The sequence below is a fragment of the Vicugna pacos genome, chromosome 20, assembly GCF_048564905.1.
Source record: "Vicugna pacos chromosome 20, VicPac4, whole genome shotgun sequence".
In the NCBI taxonomy this organism is placed as follows: domain Eukaryota; kingdom Metazoa; phylum Chordata; class Mammalia; order Artiodactyla; family Camelidae; genus Vicugna; species Vicugna pacos.
Window position 1 is genome coordinate 18,410,394 of NC_133006.1, and position 22,032 is coordinate 18,432,425.

At 37.2% G+C, this 22,032-nt stretch overlaps 1 protein-coding gene across 3 annotated transcripts in view; it reads left to right on the top strand.

Annotated features, from left to right (window-relative positions):
* The window catches only part of BTBD9 (BTB domain containing 9), a 345,479-nt gene that overhangs the window by 39,527 nt on the left and 283,920 nt on the right, over positions 1–22,032 (top strand). For all 3 annotated transcript variants that reach the window (XM_072945104.1, XM_072945106.1, XM_072945105.1), the window contains exons 5-6: positions 499–718; positions 3,538–3,657. In XM_072945104.1, the coding sequence (XP_072801205.1) occupies positions 499–718; positions 3,538–3,657 (340 nt within the window). The remainder of the gene's footprint in view (positions 1–498; positions 719–3,537; positions 3,658–22,032) is intronic.

A 22,032-nucleotide genomic window follows, 5' to 3' on the forward strand; every position in this document is an offset into this window, starting at 1 on the left:
TAGATTAATTGATTCAGCATGTCCATGTATGACCAACAGCTCTGCTGTATTGGAACCTTTTTCTTTCTGTTGTTTTATCAGATGTCCGACATGTCTGCTTTGCTTTATATTTTGTGCTCAGTCCAGATGGCAGGTACAGGTCATTTTCATGCTGTTTTGTATAGTAGATATTAAATTAAAGCTACTAATACTATGAACTCAGCAGAGCTGATTTGTTTGCCCTAGTACGTGCTTTTTCTGGTGTTAACAGCTTTTTCTTAGTAACATTAGTCCCAGGCACTTTGTGGCTGTGATGGTGTCATTAAATTTAAACTGTGATGGTATCTTAATCCTCACAGACATTCTATATTTCCTTTCTCCATAGACTTGTCTCTGCCATTTTAAAAATAAATACATATACTGGAATCAACTGGAATGCTAAAATTTTATCTTTTTCACCCAAATATGGAAAATTTAGTAAGTAACCATTAACCTTGCTTTTTCTATTTTTAACTATAGTACCAGAAGAAAACATTGCAACTATGAAGTATGGAGCCCAGGTGGTAAAAGGGGAGCTGAAGTCTGCCTTATTAGATGGTGACACTCAAAATTATGATTTGGATCATGGATTTTCTAGGCACCCAATTGATGATGACTGCCGTTCTGGCATTGAGATTAAGCTAGGTCAGCCGTCCATTATCAATCATATACGGATCCTCCTGTGGGACCGAGATAGCCGGTGAGTCATTAGCATGACTTGGAGAGAAACTGACGTGTTTGATTGAGATGGCCTAACTTTGTGGTCATCTGCTTCGGTTTTAAAAGTTTGATAGTTTATATCTTTGCTATCAGTTATTTCTCTTGAAGTTTAATTTTTGGGAAAAAGTTAAAAGATGTATTCCTTAAACTTTTTTTGATTTTTTTCTACTTAATAAAGTAGTGAATATGCGTTTATTGTGGAAAACATTGAAAGTACAAAAGCACAAAGAAGAAAATAAAAATTGCTAGTAATCTCACTGCCTATTATTAATTTTTGTATATATCTAACCAGTGTTTTTTTGTTAGGCATAGTCACACACACAGACACACACACCCCCCAAAAACTTGTAAAACCACACATAGTTTATATGTGGAATCCAAAAAATACAACAAACTAGTGAATATAACAAAAAAGAAGCAGACTCACAGATACAGAGAACAAACTAGTGGTTACCAGTGGTAGGGGAGAGGGGCAGTATAGGGGTGGGAGAGTGGCAGGTATAAAACAACTGGATGTAAGGATAGACTTAAGGATGTCCTATACAACACAGGGAACATAGCCAGTATTTTGTAATAACTGTAAATGGAAAGCTACCTTTAAAAGTTATATAAAGTTAAAAAACAAAAATAGAAAAAACCACCCATAGTTTTACAAAATAAAAATCAGATGTACAAAAAGTAACTTCAGTTTTTACTTAATACATTGTGAACATTCTACTTCTTTCAAAAATATTTCTCTAAAATGTTACTTTTAATGGTTGTCTTACCATTATTTATTTGATTCCTCAAATTTGGATATTATTATAACTTTTAAAATACATTTTTATGCTATGGATAAAGAAAAATAGTGTGGATAAATATCAGTATCAAAACAAGAAATTTGTGAAAAAATTTTGGTGGGCTTCAGCCTAATAAGAATCCACCAGTTCCATAGTGGCTTCAAGATTCTGCCTCCTATGCTCTACAGTGGAATTTGACACAACATTGTAAAATGATTATAACTCGATAAAAAATGTTTGAAAAAAAAAGATTCTGCCTCCTTTTCTAGCCATGCTGATGTTTTCACCCACTGTGGTTTCTAGGGTTTAGCCATGATGGCAGAGAGTACCAGGTCAGTATGGTGACCACCACCTGAACAGTCTCCTTTGCTTGTCATTAACCTGAATCCTACATACCCAGACACTGGTGTATGGTCTCCTAGACGCTACTCAGTGCCTTTTTGAGTCTGGGCATGAAGGGCTTAATTGTAATGGTGATGAGACCCTGTGAATCTTGCTGGTTAGGTCACTTCTCTGGTTAGCACCGCTGGCCACCACCCTGTCCTTTCAGGCCATTTGGGCCAAGTATGAGGGAAGCTTTATGAAGTGGGAGTCAGCATCTCCCATGTGCCTGGGTATTGGAGGTTATCTCCAGGCTATCTCTTATCTGTTTCTTTTTTATTAAGAATATATTTCCTGATACGTATCTTGTTGGATACAATATGATGGTTAGTTGGCAAAATGGAACTGATTCATGTGTTATTTCCAAGAGTCTCTGATAAATAATAATAGTAGACATTGTTCTAAAAGCTTTACATGTATTTACTCATTTAATTAATGATGAAATTAGTATAAAAATAAGAAAAGTTTAGTACATTTGGAACTAAAAGTAGTTATCATTTCCAGGATGTTAAATATTTATTGGCCATTTTATTTTAGTATGTCCATTACTTTCACAGGGAACTTAACTTTACCATGTACCAGTTCCTTTCTCACAGAATTATCATTCTAAGCAAAGGTGAAAAATTCAGGATCTTAAGCCAAAAAGATTCTGACATGTGATGTAAAATTATATCCTGCATTGCTGATAACCCAGAGAGGTTCAATAAAAGGTTATAACCAGTTTGAGACTGAGCAATAAAATGAATGGGAGTGAGGGGACAGCAGAAAATGAGGAGATGACACAAAATAAGCTGACCTTTTCTGGTCACAACTGTTGGTTGCAGGCTGACATTTATGGTCACCTAAATCTTCTGAGATTGTTCCTGTTGATATTACAGTACAAGTAATAACTGCATCTCAAATTTAAATTTGGCTTATGACAGGGGAATATAGATTTGTTCAGTATGAGACCAGCATGTAATGGTCCAGGGTAGCTGACCAGGGGAGGATGATAGGCTGTTTTCATTACTGCCAGATTATTAGCTGCCAGATTTTAAGTTGTACCCAAAAGAAACACGTATTATCTCTTTGCCCATGTCATTTATTTTTCCGCAGGCTGCATCTGTGTGTGGGATGGTAGGAGACTGGGAGGAAGAGGGAGATAAGCGGGCCTCTACAAGGAACCATTATGAGTTGGCTTCCTTCCTGAGAGAGCAGCGCTGAGCACCTAGGCCAGCGAAAGTAAAGGGCGAAGGCACACTTCTCTGTTCTCTGTCTTCTCTCTGTCATGGCTTTATTAATCTGCTAATACGGTGTGTGCAAGGCAATCTAGTCCTGTTACATCTTACATGCCTGGTATGTGCCAAGCACCATCCTAAACCCTGGATATGTGCAAATAAATGTGGCATGGTCCTTGTTCTTAAGCAGCTTGTGACCTAATAAGGCAGACAGACATGCAGAGAGATAATTTCAATACATTTTGGTGAATGATGTTTTAAAGGGATCTATACAGATTTCATCATCAATTTGGGTGTTATGAGGAAGATGTAATTCATGAATAGTATATTTTTTGTACCTCTTAACACTTTATTAAGATATAACTTTGTACTGTCATTTTTAACATGGTACCTTTTTCTGCCTTTTTCCTTTTGATTCATAGGTCTTATTCATACTTCATTGAAGTGTCAATGGATGAACTTGATTGGATCAGAGTGATTGATCATTCACAATATCTGTGTCGTTCTTGGCAAAAGTTATATTTTCCAGCCCGTGTCTGCAGGTTAGTCCTCGTGGCTTATAAATGATTTTGATATTTGTTTAAAGAGATTTGGATGTAGAGAAACAGACTAGGCTTTTCTTTCTCATGGAAGGAGTTTTTTTAGGATATCAGCTACCAAATGCATCGCAACTAAAACATTTAGGGAAACTATGGAAAATTAAGCATCTTAATATTTAGAGTGTACTGTGGAGCTGTTTATCCAAAGTGTTTGGTATCGTATTTATGTGGTAGTCATGTAAATGAACAAGAAGGGACAGGGCACACTGAGAAGTGGAAATGCTTTTTAAACTCCATGTTGTACCTTGAAAACAGAGTTTTTGTTGGGGGCTGTGTTCTTTCCATAGAAGCCATGAGAGATATTTCTGGAGACTTTCCTGGTAATCATCAGAGCCAGGGGATTTTTGGATGCTGTTGTGCACGTTCTGAATATCTGTGTTCTTTTTCTAGGTCAGTGGGTGTTTAGTGGAGTTTGACAGAGCAGGTGTTTATAGTGGGATTGGGTTTGGGGCAAGGGAGGCTGAGCTGGTGGGGCCGCAGGCTTACACCCTCACTTCAACCAGAGCATCTTTGCTTTTATTGTGTTTTATGTTGCAGCTCCATGTAAGTTTGTTTTTAAAAAGTATTGGTAAGCTGTTGTTCTAAAATACCATGTTCTTACTTAGGTATAAGCCATCTTTTAAGCTTTCTTTCTGAAATTCTGAAAAACCAATATGAATAATGAATCTGGGAGTTGGGAAAGGTGGATAAAGCCCCCTGAAACTGTTGTGCTTTTTCTATTGTGATTTTCCCTTTGGAAATTGCCCTTACATATTCTTTATTTTAAAGCCAGAAGATCTAAGGCAGAAAGTGATTGGTTTGTTTAGTTAGGTGTGGCAAGAGAAGGGAAAGGGGTATGGTGGGCGTAAACCAGGGAGCATGTGAGGCTGGCACCTTACCCACTCCCTTCCACATCCTTACCCGTGACCCCCCTGACATCCCGGTGTGACCGAGTTGAGCGGATGGGGACGCCCCCCAGCACTTACTGTTTTGGTCAGAAGACACTCTTATACCTGTTAAATGCATGGTCTAACAGCATCAGGCTGAATTCTTATTTCCACTATAGGAACTCCACAAAACCTTTCAGCCTTTGGTACAGTAAAGAATGTTGCCTCTGTTTCTTTTATTATGGGTATGACCAGACACAATATTGTTACCCAGGGATCCTCTTGTGTGGAAATGAAGAAAATCAATTTCATTTCCCCAAAGAAGGTCTAAAGTGTCTCAAGTCTGGCTGTTGCTCTTTTATCAGAGGAGTTTTGAGTGGATTTAAAAGAGAGGGACAAGAAATTGAGTGAAGATTCTGTATCTCAGAACTGCGTAGGGATACTTGGAGAGTGAAAGAGGAGCCCCGAAGTGGAGGAGGGTATTGAATCTGCATCAACTCAGGTTATTATGATTGTATTGGATTAAAACATAAGCAGCATAATGACCAAAATGTCTGATGTTGGCCCGTGAACTGTGTGTTTGTATTTAATTTGAAGCACTAGGAGCATGACTCCCAGAACAAATTATCATGACTGTAATACCAGCTATGACAGAGGCTTGCCCACCTTAACACTACTGTGAAGAGGGAGACGTACCCTCAGTCATGATGTCTGGCTTTCAGGAAATATAATTTCTCTTATTTATTAATGGGTATTATTTGTACTCCCCTTTGCTTATTTAGTCTCCCCTGTGTGACCTTGCCTTTGTTGATGTTGCTTTTATGTGTTGTAGAGCCCGGATGTATTCATGAGGCTGGTTTTTGTCTTGGTATAGCCAGCCCCCAACTCTGCTCAAGGAAAACTGGGCAAAGGTGATATGTGATAACCAGAAAAGGAAGGAGTCTTGATAACCATTTTAGTGAAAAAGAAATTTAAGATTTATAACAACTTTAACTTATTGTATTAATTACTACATTCCTACATACATTCTGCCTTTTGAAATAGATTGGAATTTTGATAGTATTTGAAAATGAACTTAAGAGTAAGTCCCTATTGATTATCCAAGGATGTCTTAGCTTTGTGTTTCTTATCTTCACAATCATTTATTGACTACCTAAACAGTGTTCTGAATACACTTCTTCCAGGAACTTCACTGGGCACATATAAATTCTTTATTTCCTTAGCACATAAGCAGTCATTTTGCATTAGGTTCATTAATTTGCACATTTGTATGTCACCTTTGTTCTTCAGTGTCCTTTGTGTGTTTGTCTTGCCTCTGATACTAAAATTACAAGCTCTTGGACGCGAGGAGTATGGATTCTAATCTTCTAGTATTCTTGCATGGTACTCAGGCTATGACCTTGTATACAGTAGGTACTCTAAAATGTTTGCATAGGTTTGGGGTCAAGGCATTGACCAGGTAATGAAGAGAGATTGATTCAATATTAATATGTATATATATTCATTGGTGCTTTTTATCCAAGTATTTGTTAAAATGTGTATCAGTGCTGGAAAACTCTCTGGAATAGTAAATAAATGGTTCTGTACTGTTTGCAAAGGTTACTTTCTGTTTTTTCTTTGGGAAACTGAATTTTGAGGTTAATCCTGAAGGATGTGTCATGCATTGATGAAAGATTACATCAAATATATTCACAAAAGAAGAGATGCTCTGTGAATTGGGAGGTGTGAGATTATCCAGCCTTCTTTCTGAGTCTGGGCTGAACTGTGTGTAAATCAGCATCATGCAGTAGAAAAACCATGGGCTGCGGAGTTAAACCTCTCGAATCCTGGTTTCATCTAGCAGTGACGTTGTAATCTTAGTAAAGCTGTGCCTCTCTGAGCCCTCATTTCTACGCCAGTGAAAAGCAGGAATAAAACTGCCCTTCCTGGGATCTGCTGTGGAGGGTTAGATGACAGAGCATGTGTATAAGTACTGAGCACAGTGCTGGGCCCAAAGTACAAGCCCAGTGCATAGTTGTTTTTATGATTTTTTCCTACATTCTGAGACTGTGAACTGGTGGTTGGCCTTCAGAGAAACAGCAATCCCTGCCATCCTCTGTGGCCATGGTGGCTCCCAGTGTGACAAAACTGTTCCTTATCTCAGGAGCGTGGTCTGTTCAGCACTTTTCCGTATTGCCAGTCCACACACATGCCTTACATGGTTCCTTTGTCTTGATAACCTTCCCCTTTGTATGATTCCAGCAGTTTTCATGTATTTTTGCTTTGGTAAAACATTTTTTATTGTAAAAATATATATATAACATTAAACTTGCCATTTATATATCCTGTGGAATGTAATCTGGTCAGCATTTCCCCTCACCAAGATAGTGGACTTGATCTAGTGGCAGTAAGGATAACTCCAGGCTTCAAAGCCAGAGTGATTGTTACAACCACAGTAACAACTGTCAGGAAATGGTCATTTCTTTCTGGGCCCTTGTTAGGGATAATGCATTGTGGGTTAAGTAGGAACTGCTCTATGTAGCCAGAAGCTTAGACTAATAACAACCCTCTAGCCCCCAACTATGGATGAAAAAAAGTGACTTGCCAGTTTTGGTACAATTTTTCATACAGCACTCAGAACCATTTTATGTCTCATCAGCTTTGTCTTTTTCAGGAAATGGCAATTTCTGCTTTACTCATAAACTCCCCAACCTTTATGCTGTCTTCTTTGCTGTCTAGTAAACTCTCTTCAAGCCCTTCCATGGCTTTCTTGGATGGTAGAGCCTAGGACTGAACAAAAACACTAATAAAGAGTGGAAATATTGAGTGACCTGAGAGTGTTAAAATTTTTTCTGGCTTTTTCTCATATTGTGCTGATAATTTGGCAGTTGTATAATATTGCTGAAATATGAGATGACTTGACAACATGGTTGTGAATGGGTAAAAAGATAGCTTGTATGTGGCCGGTAGCTGGAATTACAAAAGTGATCTTAGTGTAAAAACTGGGAGTTGAGGGAGAGGAATAGCAGACCTAAAAGCAACATCCGTAAGGATATACCTATTGAGAGAAGGAAGGAAAGAGTAGATGGCAGGGGCTGTTCTGAGCGATTAAAGGAGAATCAGGAGGAGCACAGTTTACTGAAGACAAGGCCAGAGAGGATAATGAGAAAGGGGCGACTTTACAGTTCAGAACATGGCACACCACAGGGGGGATGTACTCAGTTAACACAAAACTGAGCTTTTTTCTTCCTTTCCTTTTGTTTTTAATGATCAAAATGGAAATGTCTTTTTATGACATTTTTATTGTAAAATTATAATGTAGTATATATTTTAAATATTGATAAAGCTTGCCCTCTGGTAAGGCTATACCCAGTTTCTACCAGTAGCACATAGAAACGCCCCTTCTGCCAACCCCACCAACACAGGCATTGTCAACATTTTGCCAGTGTGACTTATGATTCATAAAGAATTGTCTTATTTTAATTCGGATTTCTTTTTATCATCAGTGAAGTAGAGTATCTTACAATACTTGCCATTTGCTGTCTCTCATTTATAAAAAGTCTGTCTTTGTCTTCTGCATGTTTTCTTTCTGGGCTGATTATATTTCTGTTTTTGGCTTGTGAGAACTTTGTATTGGTATGTACATCTTTATTTATATATATAAATGTCATATATATGTGTGTACATATACAGATAGGTGTATGTATATGTATGTATGATTATCTTTTTGCCTATCATGTATTGTGTTTTTAGGGCTATCATATATTGTGTTTTTAGTGCTCTATTGATACTTTTTACCATATAGAATTTTATGTTTGAAAAAATGAGGTCCAATTTGTTAGTCTTTTTTATGGTTTCTGGTGGTCTGATACCATGTTTAGAAAGGTATTCCCCACTCCAACGTTAAAGAGTGTTAGACTTTTATAAATTTTTTTCTTCCTTGCTATTTTTATCTTTATATGTAAATATTTAATCCAGCCGGAATATTTTTCGTGTGTATTTTCAAATAGGGACAATCAGTTGACTGAGATCACTTATTTAATAATTGTTCCTTATCACACTAATAGGAACCACCGTATTTATCATGTGCTAAATTTTAGCATATACTCTATTCCATTGATTTCTTGATGACTCTTAGTGAAAGTGTTTTAATTATTGTAGTTTCCCTTCCCTCCTTCTTCTTCTTCTCTTAGAATGAGAAATTATAATGTGACAATTTGTCCTGAAGAAAAGGGAGTTGTGGAGCATCTGCTGGTCTGTCTTCTGGTCTCAGTGGTCACATTAGAGGTCATAAATGATGATAAACATCTCACTTGAACAGTTCTACTTTCAGTTATAACAAGAAATTTAAATGTGCTTTACCAGCTAAGAAAATAGATTTTTCTTCATTTATTCATCTGTTTATTCATTCATTACTCTTTTCACAAATAAGCTCCTAATTGTGGTATGCATTTTACTTGATGCTGAGGCAGTAACACCGAAGAAAACTGCCAAGGTTTTTGCTGTCATAGAATTTGGAAGAAACAGATGTAAATAAACAATAAGAGCATATCGGGCAATTGTAAGTGTTGAAAATGGTACTGTGATAGTGACCAGGGTCAAGAGGCGAAAAGTGCTTATTTAAAATAGGTGATCTTTGAAGGCCTGAGAGGGCACCTGGGTGTCTTAAGCTGAGGTGAAGAGAGTGATATTCTCTGGCCATTGTTTTAGATACTTAGGCTTTCTTTGGTGTACACTGAGTGTTATTCAGGAGTAACTGGTCTACCATAGGAGGCCTCATTAGATGAATACTAAAACTGTACTTTTTTTTGGAATAGGGCACTTTAATCTCTTTTATTGCTGCTGTACATTCCAGGTCCTCTCTCATCCCTGCCATTATTAGATGCAGCATAATTTTGTTTTTACCCATTTTCATTAGATTGTAGTACCTAACAGTGCTATAGATCTACAAGACATAAAACAAATGAGAAGATAAACGTTGCTATTTATGGAAGCATTCTTTCTCTACGATATTAACATTGTACAAGAGCATGTGTGTCTTCTATCTTTTCTCTTTTGTTCTCCCCCTGATCCCATATTGGGGCATTGATTTATTTGTTTACTTTTAAAGGCAGGCACTTTTACATTATTCAGTGGTTTACCAGGATGATTTAGAATCATAACTAGAATTATGCTGAGCTTTTTACTTTCCTTATATGATTGATGTCTTCAGAATTCAAGAAATTCCTTATTCAGATGTAGAGGAAGAAGGAACAGTTGCACTTTTAAAAAGTAATCATTTTAGTTCGTACTTAGTTTGAATTGTATCCCCACCTACAACTTTGATATCATAATTGAACTAACACAGAGCAACCTGCAGACAGCATTTTTTTCTAAGAGTGCAAATCAAAATGTAGCCACATGGTGTCACTAAATCATAACAGTTTTACATGGGGCTAAAGAGCGATTGAAATTGCTTTTTTTTAAATATAAAATCATATTTAAATATAAATTGTTCTGAATACTGTAGTTTGTGAAATAACATGTGAAACTATTTGTACTTTTTTAAGTCTTTCTACTCATGTGGGGCATTAATTATGCCTGAAGTTCATAGAAGTCCATTCAGGTGCTGGCCAGCCCTTGACAGTCATCTGCCAAGAATCACAGATACGTGGGATTCTGTAGTACAGTTATTCAGTTTCATACAAAAAAGTTCTTTTTTTTTTTTAAATCTTCCTTTGGAGTTTTGAAATAAATAGGAAAGTAACTCAAAGGAGATAGAGCCATTAAATATTTATAAGAAATCAGGGAGCAGAAGAAAGGAGGAATGAGGAAAAGAGAGAGAGGGTTACAGGACCTCAGAGGAGAGACAGGAAGGGAACAGTTTAACATCTATTGAGTATCTCCTGTGGGCCAGGCATAGGTTGTTCCCTTATATGATTCTCACAATAGCTCTGGGAGAGAAATACCACTAACTACCTTAATTTGACAAACAAGGAAACTGAACTTTAGAGAAGCTAAGGTCTATCTGACTACAGAGTTAACGTCACAGTCCTGCGTTCCCCTCTGCAGGCTGTGTGTGAGGTAAAGAAACATCTCTGCTTTAGAGCAGGGGAGACATGGAGCCTGGAGAAGCTCTGGCTGCCTCTTTGGCAGGAGCAGTTTCCAAGAATGAAACAGAGGCCCTCCCAGTGTGGCCATACTCTGCTTGTGCTGGGCAGAGCCACCTGGATGATGAGGATACTGAGGAGGAGGAGGAGAATAAACAATTGGGGAAGTTTTCTCTTTTAAAATGCTTCAAAGGGGTTGTGGCAATCCTTTCTGTAGGTATGGTTTGTCAGTTTGTCAGTAGAGCTTTGAACTTTCCTGCCCCTTAGTTCCCCATTAGATCACTTTAGACTATATTATTACGGAGTGAACTTCATGTTCTTAACTCCTGATTTGTTTTGCTTCACTTGTGTTTAGAAACAAGTTTCTTTTTTTTTTTTTTAACATTTTTATTGATTCATAATCATTTTACAGTGTTGTGTCAAATTCCAGTGTTCAGTACAATTTTTCAGTCATACATGGACATATACACTCATTGTCACATTTTTTTCTCTGTGATTTATCATAACATTTTGTGTATATTTCCCTGTGCTATACAGTGTAATCTTGTTTATCTGTTCTACAATTTTGAAATCCCAGTCTATCCCTTCCCACCCTCTACCCCGCCCCCCACCCCAGTAACCACAAGTCTGTATTCTCTGTCCATGAGTCCATTTCTGTCCTGTATTTATGCTTTGTTTTTGTTTGTTTGTTTGTTTTTGTTTTTTAGATTCCACATATGAGCGATCTCATATGGTATTTTTCTTTCTCTTTCTGGCTTACTTCACTTAGAATGACATTCTCTAGGAGCATCCATGTTGCTGCAAATGGCATTGTGTTGTCGGTTTTTATGGCTGAGTAGTATTCCATTGTATAAATATACCACATCTTCTTTATCCAGTCACCTGTTGATGGACATTTAGGTTGTTTCCATGTTTTGGCTATTGTAAATAGTGCTGCTATGAACATTGGGGTGCAGGTGTCATCCTGAAGTAGATTTCCTTCTGGGTACAAGCCCAGGAGTGGGATTCCTGGGTCATATGGTAAGTCTATTCCTAGTCTTTTGAGGAATCTCCACACTGTTTTCCACAGTGGCTGCACCAAACTGCATTCCCACCAGCAGTGTAGGAGGGTTCCCCTTTCTCCACAGCCTCTCCAGCATTTGTCATTTTTGGATTTTTGAATGACGGCCATTCTGACTGGTGTGAGGTGATACCTCATTGTAGTTTTGATTTGCATTTCTCTGATAATTAGTGATATTGGACATTTTTTCATGTGTTTTTTGATCATTTGTATGTCTTCCTTGGCGAATTGCTTGTTTAGGTCTTCTGCCCATTTTTGGATTGGGTTGTTTATTTTTTTCTTATTGAGTCGTATGAGCTGCTTATATATTTTGGAGATCAAGCCTTTGTCGGTTTCACTTGCAAAAATTTTCTCCCATTCCGTAGGTTTTCTTCTTGTTTTATCTCTGGTTTCCTTTGCTCTGCAGAAGCTTGTAAGTTTCATTAGGTCCCATTTCTTTATTCTTGCTTTTATTTCTTCTAGGAGAAAACTTTTGAAATGTATGTCAGATAATGTTTTGCCTATGTTTTCCTCTAGGAGGTTTATTGTATCTTGTCTTATGTTTAAGTCTTTAATCCATTTTGAGTTGATTTTTGTATATGGTGTAAGGGTGTGTTCTAGCTTCATTGTTTTACATGCTGCTGTCCAGTTTTCCCAACACCATTTACTGAAGAGACTGTCTTTATTCCATTGTATATTCTTGCCTCCTTTGTCGAAGATAAGTCGACCAAAAGTTTGTGGGTTCATTTCCGGGCTCTCTATTCTGTTCCATTGGTCTATATGTCTGTTTTGGTACCAATACCATGCTGTCTTGATGACTGTAGCTCTATAGTATTGTCTGAAGTCTGGGAGAGTTATTCCTCCAGCCTCATTCTTTCTCTTCAGTAATGCTTTAGCAATTCTAGGTCTTTGATGGTTCCATATAAATTTTATTATGATTTGTTCTAGTTCTGTGAAATATGTCCTGGGTAATTGGATAGGGATTGCATTAAATCTGTAGATTGCCTTGGGCAGTGTGACCATTTTAACAATATTGATTCTTCCAATCCAAGAGCATGGAATATCTTTCCATTTTTCAAAGTCGTCTTTAATTTCCTTCATCAATGGTTTATAGTTTTCTGTGTATAATTCTTTCACCTCCTTGGTTAGATTTATTCCCAGATATTTTATTACTTTGGGTGCTATTTTAAAGGGGATTGTTTCTTTACTTTCTTTTTCTGTTGATTTATCGTTAGTGTAAAGAAAGGCAACTGATTTTTGAACATTAATTTTGTAACCTGCTACCTTGCTGAATTCTTCGATCAGCTCTAGTAGCTTTTTTGTGGACCTTTTAGGGTTTTCTATATATAGTAACATGTTGTCAGCATATAATGACACTTTTACTTCTTCTTTTCCAATTTGGATCCCTTTTATTTCTTTCTCTTGCCTGATTGCTGTGGCTAGGACTTCCAGGACTATATTGAATAGGAGTGGTGATAGTGGGCATCCTTGTCTTGTCCCAGATTTTAGTGGGAAGCTTTTGAGTTTTTCACCGTTGAGAACTATGCTGGCTATAGGTTTGTCATATATAGCTTTTATTATGTTGAGATATGTTCCCTCTATACCCACTTTGGCGAGAGTTTTTATCATAAATGGGTGTTGAATTTTATCAAATGCTTTTTCTGCATCGATTGAGATGATCATGTGGTTTTTGTCCTTTCTCTTGTTGATGTGATGTATTACATTGATTGATTTGCGTATGTTGAACCAGCCTTGTGTCCCTGGGATGAACCCCACTTGGTCATGATGTATAATCTTTTTTATGTGTTGTTGGATTCTATTTGCTAAAATTTTGGTGAGGATTTTGGCGTCTATGTTCATCAGTGATATTGGCCTATAATTCTCTTTTTTTGTAGTGTCTTTGCCTGGTTTTGGTATCAGGGTGATGGTGGCTTCATAGAAAGAGTTTGGGAGTATTCCCTCCTTTTCAATCGTCTGGAAGAGTTTGAGAAGGACTGGTATGAGTTCTTCTTTGTATGTTTGGTAGAGAAACAAGTTTCTTATATTGTGGAATTTCTCTTCACACGATCCCTTTACATCTTGAATTACTTTTTTTTTTTAGTTGAGGAATTTTCTATTTATTATTTTCACCTAGAATTCTCTCAATAGGCCAAAAAAAAAATCCACTGTGTTTTATATTCAGTAAGACCTTTGAGACATGGCTGTTTGTGTTTAAGTTATTCAGTTGAATCCAGGCTTTTTAATTTTATTTTGTTTAAAGGATAATAACATGTTGAGCTGCTTTTGTGTGTAGTGAAGGAATTGGAACATAAGAAAATAGAACAGAGTTGTCCTTTTCCTTTGCATTTTATTTTACAATTTTAGAATATAAATTAGTATCCTTTAATAAATGTGAGATGATGTTATTAACACTAATGACCTGTTATTACTGCCACAAACAGCCATTGTCTGTTTTTCATTCTGGAAGGGCAAGAGCTATATTTGGTGGTGGTAACAGTTGCTTTCCAACCGATTAGTTCCAGGATTAAGTTCAGATAGTAACTCCCTAGCTGATCATCAAACATCCTTTTTCCCCTTTCTCTTTCTCCACTACTACCCTGTTACTTACAGACTTATTTATTCATACATTCATTCAACAAACAGATATTTATTGAATACTGGCTATATATTGCAGGCACTTAGTTTAGGTGCCAGGCATAAAAGGGTGAACAAGACACAGTTGCTCCTCTCAAGAATTTCATGATATAATAGGAGTGCCAAATTTCAAAACATAGATAAAGTAAAATAAGTGCAATAATAAAGATCTGTGTAGGGTATGCCAGAGCAGAGTTACAGGAGGTCCTGCTGAAGAGAGGATTTGAACTGAATCTTAAAGGACCAAGGGGTTGAGCAGGCAAAATAAGAGAGGAAGGATGCTCTGTATTCTCTTCCCAAAGGCAGAATCTGCAGTGGACGTGGCCAAATCTAAACTCTTCACCCAGAACTCTCCATCATTGGGTCTTCTTCTCTAGCTTCATCTTTTGTTCTTATCGAAAATACTCTGGTCTCACCAGTCAAAATCATCTGTTTACCAACTATCTGCCCATACTTCCTACCTATGTCCCTAAGCTCAGAGACTGTATGTGATTGACAATTTTCTCTTTGTTTGACCCTGTAAAACTGTTTCAGGTATCTGGGGCTTGGTTTTAGTTAAAGTTACATATTTTTTAAAACTTCTTTCAACAAGACTAGAAGATTCCCTGTGAAGAACCATAAATTAGGTTAATTTTCACAAATAATATTCAGAGAATAGTAAAAGTTCCCAAGAAGTGAAGAAAAAAAAAATCCCTCATTTGGGAGCCAGGATTTGAGTCATGTGTCTTTTGCATAGAAAAGTAATACATTTTTGTTGGTACTTCATTGTTAGGTACATGCTGCCTGTAAGGAAATTAACATCAGTATATCTGTTTTCCTATTCAAGATCTTTCAGAATCTGTTTTGACACTGTACCTCTCCCAACAGTTATTTGGGACTTAAGAAATCCTGAACCAGAAAGCCAGGTACTGAACTATTAGTCATGGGACTGTGGGTCCATCAAGTAGAAAGCAAGGAGTAGAACACAAAGCCATCTGGGGCTCCAGGCTCCTTAATATGAGCTATGGGCCTTCAGCATAGGGAGCAGAGGCAAAGGTGAGCTATGGAACTGGGAGCAGGAACCCAGTAATTAGTGGAAATGGTGCTGGAGCTTCCAGGACCACGGAGATCCCAGCTTCTGGAGTGAATAACAAGATTACATCAGTGGAGTAAAGCTTCACTGACTTTGCTTTTTAGAAGACTGAGAGGAAGGAAGGACTACTAGATCTTGGAGGTATAAAACAAATAAACACAAAACTTGGACACAGATTTATTTGTGAATTACATAGTTATTTTCCAATCCTGTTTATTTTGAAAATGGTTTAATCTAAAAAAGATACTGGCTAAGTAGTTAATAATTCTCTCAGTGGAGAGTTAGGCCTATGTATATTCAAATTTTACCCCACACTGCCTAGCATTGATTGCTCTGACCTTTCATAACATTTATGTCTTGAATCACCCAATTTAGCCATTAGTTACATAATGTATCTTGTATACCTCTTTAATTATTTTGTTGTTCCCAGACCTCACTGTATATTTCTTTGATAGTAGGTGCTCATTAGGTATCTTGTTGTATCTCTTTAACCCTCCAACATCCCTGAAGGCAGGTGCCTGGATAATAATCACTTTTTCCTGGAAAAATCCTTTTAACACTGCTGTTATTTCCGATGTTAGAAGGAGATACTAGGAAATAGGAATATTTTATTCTCTCCACAGAAAATATGCTTCAAGAGAACTGTATGTACAAGTCCCATGGTTAATAAAACCATCACAGCTTTCTCAGCCATCATTGTAAATGGTATAAGTTCCCTAGATCAGAGTGCTTTCTGTAGATACAAGGTTAGCTCAGGGGACAGTGGACCAGAAGTAAAACCAGATTGCTTGTCTGCTGCCAGGGATTCTGGGCAGAGTGCCAGACTTGGTTCACCTTTAAAAATTCATCTCCCAGTATGAAAATAGAGGGCTCGATCCCTGCAAGGAATGGTGGTAGCATGAACACTTGGACTTCCTTTGGCCCAAAGTATTTTTATTGATGTGAGGAAAGGTGGAGGAACTGATCGGTGTGGACCAGCAGCTTTGACCTCATTTAAGAGTTGCAATATTTTCTCTAGCAGCTTTACTTCATTATGTTTCAAATTACAATTTCATAAGTTAATAATTATTCTTCCATATAATGTGGGTCGTATATACACATGAATATATTCTGCCTGATAGGAAGCTGTAGGTTTTATTTCTAATAGTCATAGAAATTCTATGCACATTACGAAGCTATTAGGATGTAACAGCTGTTTTAGTTCATTTCACCCTGCAAAAGAAATGTGATGCAGGCTAAAATGATCAGTAATTATGTATTTTGAAAGCTAAACCTCCAGTTATAGAAAGAGCTAATTTACACATTAGATACTGATAAAACTACAGTAAGCTATGAGTTTCAAAGTTAGTGTTATCTCCTGCCTAAGACTATGAAAGAGAATCTGTACTAAAAGAAATTTTTTTTTCTCTTTGAAATCCTCTTTTGCATTGCCTATTGTAATTTTGAAGTTGCAAATCAACAGTAATGAAGAACTGCTTGATATCTTTCTAAAGAAAAAATTAGAAGGAGTGTTAGGGGGAGCAGGATTTAGAAGGATTTCACTTTATTTCTGTTGATCAGTGCCTACCATCTGCCTTCCATTTAATGTTGTAGAAGCATGCATACGTTTCCCAGTTTTGAACAGATGATGTGCATGGTTTGTTGAAATATATGTGTGTTCTGGATGTGTGTGTGTATATATACCTATGGTGCTTAAAATCGCACTTGAAGTGTAAAACAGATAATGAGTCTCCATTTTGGGCTAATTTGCATAATCAGCTGTTGTACACAAAACGGAAGTCTATAATGACACTGATTTTCTTTTCTACTTTAGAATCAGCACTAACCAGCTGTCAACAAATATTTTGATTAAATATTTTTCTTTATTGGGGAACTTTGGGGAACATTCTTTGTATAAACATTGTGTTCTTTGATTTCAAGGGGCATATTTTCAGTATGATTCATGGGTGCATCACACCGGTAAGCTGCAATGCACAAAAATATATTTTTCTCTGTAAACTTCCTTTTTACCATTTGATTTCTCCAGGGTAAAAATGGCTCAGAACAGAATATTCCAACTCAGAATATTTGCCTGAAATAAAGGTAGTAAATAAATATATAAGCCTGCCTTAAGTAAACTGAGAAATTTAAAGTGTGGATTCATAAGCTAGACTTTCCCAAGAGATTTTAAAAGAAGATTGAACAGTTCCTTTTATACATTTAAAATATGATTGGGATATAGAAATTGTGTTAATATTTTGACATACATTCGTCTAGTCTTTCCTGTGTGTAAACATACATAAACATGTTATTTATAAAAATGGTTTCATACACTACACATTATTTTGAAACCTTGCACATACGTATATTCATTACGGCTGTTGTTCCATGTCAGTACACAAATATCTGCTTTATCCTTTTTGACAATAGCACAATATTCTAACTATACTGATGTTTACCTAACTAGTCCCCTGTTGCGGGACTTTTAGAATGTTTCTGGTTTTACTATTATAGAACAGTCATATAGATACGTCTTTGCACACGTATCTGATTCTCTCTTCATATAAGTAGAGTGAAAAGGTAAGATCGTCTTCAAGTGTGAAACATAATGGTAAATGCCAAAGAAAGCGTATACCGGTTTACTCCCACCTGCAGATTATGATAGCACTTTTCCCCCACATCCTTGTCAACAGTGGGCGTTATCATTATTTCTTAATCTTTTGTCAAACTGGTAAGTAAACCATGGTCTCTCATCTGTTTTATTGGCAAATTTTTGATTATTTGTAAAGTAAAACAACTGTGCATCTGTTTGTTGATAAGCATCCATGTTTTCATAGAAAATGAAATTTGAGTTGACCTGAAAGGATGGGTTGAATTTTGATTGGGTAATTTTAGAGGGCTTTTCCTGTGGGGTCATCTGGGAAACTGATTCTCAACCAGGGATGGTTTTGCTCCCCAGGAAGACATTTGGCAATGTCTGAAGACATTTATGGCAGTCACAGTCAAGAGCGCTACTGGTCTCTAGTGGGTAGAAGCCAAGGGTGCTGCTAACCATCCTACAGTGTACAGGACAGCCCCCTACAACAAACAGTGAATCATCCAGCTGAAAATGTCAGTAGTGCCAATGGTGAGAAACCCTGATTTAAGAGAAGGTTGTAGTAACTCCATATGTGAAGGGGGCTTGAATTAGGATATCTGGTTAAAATGGAGAAAAAGAATAGCTGTGAAAGACATTTCAAAGAAAAAACCAGTCAAACTTGGTAAATGATTGAATGGGGGGGGGGTGAAAGAGAGCTTCAAAGTTTAGAACCTAGGAGGCTGGGAAGTGGATGACATTGGTGGAGAGAAGGTGTGAGGGAGCCAGTTTGAGTTAGTTGCAGAATTATTACTTAAGAAATAAATGGTGACATTTTGCTGTTTCATCTGCTTCACTTTTCTCTAGTGAGATTTTTGTCTTACACTTGGTGCCAGAATTGTTTTGGATTTTGAATTACATCTCTAACTAGTACCAAACATTTGGTTGCAGAGTTTCCTCTTTCTGAAATGTTCTTCTTTCATCTCTACTGCTGAAATCTTGTCCCTTCATTTAGTAAGCTAAAATGCCATTTCCTCCAGGAAATCTTCCTTGATCTTCCCAAATGAAATAAAAGTATTTTTTCTTTGTTTATTCAGCAAATACTCATCAGATGCCTGCTACATGACAGGCACCGTGCTGGGTACTAGAGTTGCAGTGAAGAGCTTTAAACATACACCCCCTCCCTTTTTGAAGTTTATAGCTGAGTAGGAAAGTCAGATGTTAAACAAAATAATGACGATTAAAGGAAAAATCATAGGCTATGATAAATACAAAGAAGGAGAAATAAAAGTGAGTATTAGTGCCAAAGCAGAACGCGGTTTCAGTCGGACAAGCCAGGGGAGGTCTTTGAGGGAAGTGATGTTTAAGTAGAGACCTAAGTGATGATTAGAAATTAAGTAGGTAAAGACAAAAGCGGAAAGTATTTGGAGCAGAAACAAATAGGAAAGCACTGAGAAGGGAAAGAGCTTGGCCTGTGTAAGGAAATAAAAAGAAGTCAGTGTGGCTGGAGAGCAGTGGTGAGGTAGAGGAGGAGGTGGGTAATTACCAGGTTGTTCAGGACCCCGGGGGCCACATTAAAGAGGTTGTAGTTTATTGAAAGTGCAGTCCCTGGAAAGGTGCTAAGCAAGCATGTGACATGATCTGATATAAGTTTTTAAAGGACCTTGTCTTTTTTGTGGGGACTGCATTGAGGTGGTGGGAGTAGAAGCAGGGAGATCAGTAAGGAAGTTGAAGAGGGAAATAAAAAGATAGTCAGAAATAAGGGATGCCTTAATTTTGTGTGGAAGGAGGAAAGAAAGAGAAGACTAATCCGATTCCAGACTGGAGTGCCAGTGTGATGGCTTCTCTTTTCTTTAGGATGAATGGAACAGAATCCTCAGCTGAGAGTGAGAGGGAAGTTGGAGGTTTGAGTGGCTTGGAGAAAGGTAGGAAATAGGTGTTAAAGACAGTGGGAGAACATGCTTTTGGGGAAACTGTATCATGCAGGCCAGGTTGACTGAGACTGGTCAGCATGATCTGCCAGTAGTGAGTCCATCTGCCTGGTGTGGTTTTCCCTGGTGAAATTCAGTTGCTTAGGTTCGGAGAAATAAGTGGTTGAGGGGTGAGTGGGTGTTTGGCTAGTCCTGTGCATTAGAAGATGGGAGGGGCAAGAAAGTGAAGACTGCAAAGACCCAAAAGAGGAGTCTAGAGAAAACTGCTCCTGGACAGTAATAATAATTGCTCACATCCAGGTACTGTTTTCTGCTTTTTGTTTTTGTCTTATGTTGGCACCACTGCCTTGACCACCACTGCCATTTTAAAATGGATGTGAAAACAGCTTTTTTGACATGACTATTAACTATGAACAAGATGTAGCTATTTTCTGACTCTCATACAGTTCTTGAAAACAGATCCTAGGGCTTATCTCTAAATATAAAAGTTATGTAAACCTATGTGTGTGCCCAGAATCTAGAAAGAAAGCAAACTAAGAAAAAGCAGTAGGTTTAATTGAAACAGAATATGGCCCAGATGGTGCTTATTGCCATTGCCCACATCCTATCTAGAAGGATGATGCAATGTTTGCAGACTTGTCAGTTGCTTGGTCATTGGAGTGATTATTTTGAACATTGTCATTGAACAGTACTCATTATTTGACTGTTATCCCATTGAGTTCATCGGTTTGTTATTTATGTTGTCATCTTTGAGAAGAAATGACCAATAGATACGACATCTTAGGAACAGACCTTAGGAATGTGTTTTATTGCTGTCATAATGTGTTTTAAAACATACCCTGCAGAATCTGAGTCGGTCTGAAGGTCTCTGAATCACATATTGATCCTTGGAACATTTTGGGTTTGTTTTTTTAAAATACAAACTGTAGATGTCTAATTTTTAAAATGACATTATCTGTGGAGTGTTGGTGATAAGATGGATGCCTTCTGAGTACTAGGTGCTTTTACATAAATTGTTTTATGTACTTAAACAGCTTAAAGAACAAGATTAAGTTCTTAAAACAGCTCTTGAAGATAGGTTTGATTATTATCATTTTACAGAGCTTCAGAAAGGTTAAGTGCTTTGCCAGAGATCTCAAAACCAGAAAGATCTAGGATTTTAACACATGTATGTCTAGCTTCAAAGACAGTAATATCATATAATGTCACTGGGAAAGAACCCATTGATATATCTAAATAACATCTTCCCTCTTAGATGTAAGGCTTGGCAGATGTGTGCTTGGGTGTGCGACATCATTACTTCTTAGAAGTTTTGTATATAATTCTGTCTTTATCAAGGGATTCTAACAAAGTCCACATAATGATATCATAACCTTGTTTTGATAGACAGATGAAGCCTCATTAGAGACTTTTGGAAGCTTATGCACTGTCTTAATGCCTGGAAGAAGGAGGAAAGTTGTTGTTTATTAGCTTAGATATGTTTTGTAGCATAGGTAATACCCTCAATTTCCCAGACACTTTAAGTATTTCATTTGGTCTTACCTGGGAACTAAGCATTATTGTCCAGCTATTGTATTTCACAAATGAGAAAAGTGAGACTTGGAGAGCGTAATGAACTTACAATTTCACAGCTAGATGGCAACATCTGGGATTGAAGCCCAGGTCTGTTTGACTCTAAAGGTTTTTTAAACACAGTAATACTGTCCTTTCCATCTCTATCAAGTTGTGGCATTATCTTTGTTTTTTTTGTGAACCTTCAAAGATTTTTAAAAAATTGTTTTATTCTGGACTTCAGAATAGCTTTTACTGCAGGATGATCAAAACACACACACACTTCATAGGATAATGTCCATATGCTACATATTTTTTTAATCTTTTAAAAGCACTTAGTCCCCTCAGTAGATCCAGATCCTGGCAGCTGCCAGATATACATTTGGATGCTTAAATTAATAAGTCAAGATTTTAATTTTGCTGTTATGCTTAGTGAGTGGTGCCAAATTAAAATCATTTCCAAAGGGTGAGATGCGTACTAGGTATCATTTTATTCAGTCTGTTTATGCTGTGCTGATGGGATATGCAGGCAGGCAATATTAAAATGTAGAATGTTAGTATGTGCTTCTGGGATATGCTTCTAGTCCCCTGAGAAACTTTTCT